This window comes from Trichechus manatus, unplaced genomic scaffold, assembly GCF_000243295.1.
Source record: "Trichechus manatus latirostris isolate Lorelei unplaced genomic scaffold, TriManLat1.0 scaffold00460, whole genome shotgun sequence".
NCBI lineage: Eukaryota > Metazoa > Chordata > Mammalia > Sirenia > Trichechidae > Trichechus > Trichechus manatus.
In genome coordinates this window covers 89,154-94,599 of record NW_004444396.1, presented here as the reverse complement: position 1 = coordinate 94,599, position 5,446 = coordinate 89,154, and the positions used below count along the sequence as shown (strand labels likewise).

At 50.8% G+C, this 5,446-nt stretch overlaps 1 protein-coding gene across 1 annotated transcript in view; it reads left to right on the top strand.

The window, feature by feature from the left end:
• CXCL12 (C-X-C motif chemokine ligand 12) overlaps window positions 1-3,099 on the top strand; it is an 11,194-nt gene extending 8,095 nt beyond the window's left edge. Inside the window, exons 3-4 of the mRNA XM_004391088.1 lie at window positions 230-316; window positions 3,006-3,099. Of these exons, the coding sequence (XP_004391145.1) occupies window positions 230-316; window positions 3,006-3,099 (181 nt within the window). The remainder of the gene's footprint in view (window positions 1-229; window positions 317-3,005) is intronic.
• Window positions 3,100-5,446: the final 2,347 nt, after the last annotated feature.

Genomic DNA, 5,446 nt, shown 5'->3' with positions numbered 1-5,446 from the left:
TTTTTTTGTGTTGTTTTCTTCCCTGTGTTTTGCTCCATTTCTGCAATGGAACTTTCCACACTGTTAGTGTTGTGGCTTCCCAGGAGACCTTGAGCTCCTCCAGAACCAGGACCTGTGAAGCGGAGCTCCTGGTGCTGGCAGGGGCCCTAAGCTGCGTGTTGGATGAGCAAATGCACAGATCGGGGCCTTGCCTTTTTCCTGTACACTGTTACCTTTTCTGTTTTGGCAGGGCAAGGCTGAAGAATAACAGCAGACAAGTGTGCATCGATCCAAAATTAAAGTGGATTCAGGAATACCTGGAGAAAGCTTTAAACAAGTAAGCACAACAGCCAAAAAGGACTTTCCACTAGATCCACTTGAGGAGAGCTAAAATCATATGAGAACCAAAAGGGCAAAGGTGTGGGGGGAGGAAAGCCTGAATTGTAAGGACCAGATGTACCTGTGGGAGAAAGCATTGACCTGGGAACGGGCTTGAGGTTTGCCCAGTGTATAAACACCCGCATTTATAGTGTACCGGTACGATATTGCAGCTTGTATCCATCCACGTCCCAACCTCTTGTACATTGGATCCTTTTTAACTGGGGTTTTTCTAAGATATTGTATTACCCAAACAACATTTCCCATCAGTCAACTCTCTCGTGATCATCATCATCATCATCATCATTTTTAAAATCAACGATTACTTCAAAATCTGTTTTGGAGCTTCCCTTCTTCTGACCTGGAGAGCCTGTGAGCACAGTCAGATGACAGTCAAACCAGGACCTCAAAGAAGTGACCTTCCTCCAGACAGAGGGCTGGGGAAAGGCATGCCAGCTGCTCCTGCAGGGTGTGCCCCTTCTGGAATTGCTGCCCTGGAGTCAGGTACTGACTCACCAAAAAAAAAAAAAAATCACTGCTGTCGAGTCGATTCCGACTCATAGTGACCTTAGTCCTGGGCAAAAGCCACCAGCCTCCCTCCTTTGTCCAGTTCAGTGGTTGGATCTGTGGCTCCCCTGCAGAAATGCCCAACATTGGGGACTGTGCTCAGAGAACCTCCCCTGGTCATCCCTTGACTCCCCCTAAGAGCATGCTTTCATCTTGCTTCTGCTTCTCATTTCTGTAGCCTGATCAAAGGCCACCCTGGTGGGGAGGAGGGAGGTCATGGGTCTCACCCATGATCCGTCTCCTTCCTTCGCCGACCCTCCTCCTTGGGCCCTCTGTGAGATCCTTCTGGGGCTCCCGTTAGAATGGAGCTGGCCTCTTCTTGGGGACATAAGATTATGTCCCTGCTTTCCCATAAAACACAAGTCTTTGCAGAATCAAACGCAATTTGAAATTTGAGAGCTTGCCTTGAGGAATTTGGTTTCTGTGATTGCATCTGATAGAATCCTGTATATGTCATGGAGGCTGTGCAAGCTGAGGTTTCTGCACTCAGAAGTGAAAACAATAATACTAATAACGATAAATATACCAGCACCTTGCCACTAATCTCTCTTGCCGCAGCCACGGCAGGGGTTTCAGGTTCCAATCAGAAATGCTGGCAGGATGAAATCTCCATGCATAAATGGAATCCACAGATGGTCCTAGTAGTATTTGTAACTTTTTGCAAGGCATTTTTTTAAATATATATTTTCATGCACATTTTTTTTTGTTTTTTTTAGAAAACAAATGTACTTCAGAATATATTTATAGTCAATTCATATATTTGAAGTGGAGCCATATGAATGTCAGTAGGTTATGTTTCTCTATTATCTGAAACTACTGGCAATTTGTAAAGATATATATTATATATAAATGTGAATGCAGCTTTTTAATGTTAGTCACAGTGTATTTTTTTACTTGTACTGAAATTGTATCCAATGTGACCTTATATGCACTAGCAATAAAATGCTAATTGTTTCATGGTATAAACCTCCTACTGCATGTGGGAATTTATTTACCTGACATGAACTTCATTAGTTTGTAGAAATGGAGCTCAGCTACATTTCTGAAGTTTATAATAATAAGTTGAGCTGCTAATCAGGTGCCTGATGTCCCTCTGGCCGAGCCCGTGTGGGTGAGACTGGACTGGGGTGTTTCTGATCAGCAGATGAGATCTTTTCTCAAGTTTTCATGCTCCCCTCCTCCCCCCACAGTGGAAGTGGCAGGGCTGGTTTTCTGAAGATTAATATTTGACTCACTAATTCCTCTTCCCCTTCCTTCTCCTTGGTCCTCCTAACATCCCCATGTAATCCCCAGAGACTCAACCCTAGTAATATCTAGCTTTCACATTTTCCCATGTAAAAATCTGATGACTCCAGCTTTCACAGAACAGGTGGCCTCACCCCATAAATCATTAAATACCATTCAGCTTGAATCATTTTAATGTGACAGTCACGAGCCAGTTGCTCTAATAAAATTCTGCTAACCAGCTCCCCCTTTGCTCTCCAGAACAATCCCAGTCACTCCCAGGAGGTGGCCACACAGCCATCCAGGAAGGAGAAGGTGGGATCAGGTTGTCTTCTTTCCCCTTTCCTGGATGGCGGGCTAAACCTCAGGCCTCCAGCCTCTAAAGCTTTCTTCAGTCTGCAGTGTGGAGATTTTTTTACATAAGAACTGAGTTCAGCTCTGCCTTGAGAAGGCTGGGTCTTTGGAGGGAAGCTCAGCTTGACAAGAGCATGGGTGGGGTGGGGTAGAAGGCCAAGTCCCGGCCTGCCCGGGCTGTGTCTTCTGCACTGTTGTAGATATGAATTCCTTGCCCCTGTTGGGGGGCTGCAGGACATAGCAGCAACCAGGGTCAGATGGGCAAACTGGCAATTGCTGTAACCAGTTCACAGGCGTTATGGATGCCCGCTTAACCCTTTTTTGAATTGGGAAAATTTCTAGTTTTCTTGAATGAATTACTGATACACAGTGTCCAGGGACCTCCAGGCCTGAGACTGGAGACAGTTAAGCGTGTGCGTGGGCCAGTGTTAAACCTTGTGCAGACTGAGAGGACCCCGTTGTGTATTCCGCCCTTATTAATGGTTCTACTAATTTTATCTAAGGGGGCGCAGAGAAGAAAAAGTGGGGAAAAAAGAAAAGATAGGAAAAAAGAAGCGACAGAAGAAGAGAAAGGCTGCTCAGAAAAGGAAAAACTAGTTATCTGCCACCTCGATGGACCACAGTTCACCCTGCCCTTGTCTCTCCTGGCGCTCTGTAAATTGGCTGTAGTCCTCCTTCCCCGGCGACCCGCCTGCCTCTCGGGCCAGGTGCTCAGACTTCTGTGGTGGGAGCATTGCTTCGCCACTCTCACGGCCCCCCCGGCTGTGTACCCATGTGCTTTCTAAGACCCTTCTTGGTCCGCTAAATTATGAAGCAAGTAGTTGTGCAGAGACGGGATTAAGATCTGTGACGCGGAGGCTGTGACTCAGGACTGTCTAGAGTAGCCGGTGTTTCCAGAACACACTGGCCTGCCCTCCACTCCCTCTCTGAGCAGGCTGCATCCGGGAGCTCAGGCAGCACCAGGCACTTACAGGTTGCATCTCAAGGCCCAGAGCAGCTTGCCAGCAGAGGCGGCCTCACCCCTCTCCCTTCTCCTGGTGGTGGCACAGCTTATGTAGACATAAGGCACTCTGCCCATTGCACCTGGCCTTAGCTTTCCCAGGACCCCTTGCCTGGCCCTCCCTCACTTTGCCACCACTTACAGATTGGGACTTCAGCCCTCCTCCCCTGGCCTGGAGCTGCGAGTGAGTCCCTACCCCCCAGCCTGGGCTTGACTCACTGAGTCAGCTTGGCGGGCAGCAGGATCCAGTCCTGAGTTTCCAGAGAGCAGATGTGGACATGCTTCTCAGGGAGCCTCTTCTGGGGGCAATTCTTGCAGATTCTTTAAAGTGGGGTCCCTGGGCTGGGAGGGTCTCCAAGATGGTGTGTAGTAGGCTCCGGACACAGCTGCCTCAGTCCTCGCTCCTCACTCATGGGAAACAGCTACTTAACGGCGAACGTAGTTTAAGTTCTAGAACTTGCCTCCACCCCTGCGGATTTATGCTTGAGGGTGATTTCTTGCCAAGCTTCTCTGATTTGTGAGGCAGCCCTGGCCTGGGAGGTGGGAGGGAGGCAGGTGGGAGAGCCAGTGAGGCCCCAACTTCAGTTGTGCTTTGAAAAAGGACCCCTTGAATTTCTTGGCTCTCCCTCCCTCCCCCTAAGCACACAGTCACCCCTGCACTGTGAACCCTGGTCCTAATTGTGCTAAATGGTTGAAAAGATGAAGTGGTTGGGGGACAGAGTGGAGGGAGTTCAGGAGCAGAAAACCCCAGAGTTGCTGGCCTGCAATTCAGTTCTTGCGGCGCCTGTCCCCTCCCGCTCTGTGCTTGCTGTGTGGCTACAGCATTAGGCAGTTAGAGCCATTCCTTTTCTTCACTGAAAAGTGGCCAGACGGGGCACCGCAGCCACAGAGGGGCATTTGTTCCTGCTGCCATCACCCTTATCTGGATGGTTCTCCAGCCTCCGCCCCTCTTACCAGCTTGGTGCTAGCCGGCCAGACCCCTGGGCCTGGAGAGGTACACGACTCTGCAGGCCCTCCTTCCCTCTCCCACCCCAAAGGCTGCCGCCACCAGCTCCTGTGGAAGGCAGTGGAAGTTCTGGCCCGTGGGCCTTTGGCTGGGGTAGTCCCACTCTTGCAAAGGAACCAGGAGAAGGTCACACCCCTGTGCCCCAGCCACCCTCAGTTCTTGCCTGACATGCCCCGTTCACTCTTCACATAGCACAGGTAGCTCTGCTCGGTGCCCAGAACTGGGTGGCTGGTCCATCATGTGAGCATCCTCTTCGCCCTCTAGCAACAGTGGGTGAGCTAATGCTGCCCGGAGGTGACAAAGTGGGCTTGTGGGTATGCCCTTGGGAGACACCACCCCTGTCCCATCCCGGGGGGAGCCAGGCTGCAAGGACTAAGAGAGTGGGCCCCGTGTGAAGAAACGCAGTGAAGCTCCCACCTGCTCGTACGTGACTCTCTGGCCCTGGCCAGCCTCTTGGGACCTCACTGCACCTTGCCAAGTGCCTTATGAAACTTAAAAATGGTGGTGACCCCAGCCCTAGCCAACTGACCCGAGGAGCCAGAACTCGATTCTCAGGTGGGGAAGACTGAACGCGGTGTCCAAGGCAGGATGGAAAGCCATGCTGTCGTGGTGCCTGCCGGATCTCCCATTCCTCCAGGGCGCCGGTCCCTGGCCAGCCCACTTGATGAGGCCCGGTGGCAGCCACTATCATCATCTAGAAGGTGATCGTGGGCTTTGCTAGAGGGAAGCAGCTGGAAGTATCTTTTATGGGAGGGCTTTCCGGAGGCCCAGCTCACAGGGCTGAACAGACCAGGCTCTGGGATGCAGAACTGCCCAGGATGGAAGCCCAGCAGCTAAGTGGCCTCGCGGCTCAGTGTAAGTATGAGTCTCCGTGGCCCATCTCGTTCCCTCGGGCAGAGAGTGTCGTCAGCCCTAAAAAAATGCACTGTATTTTTTTT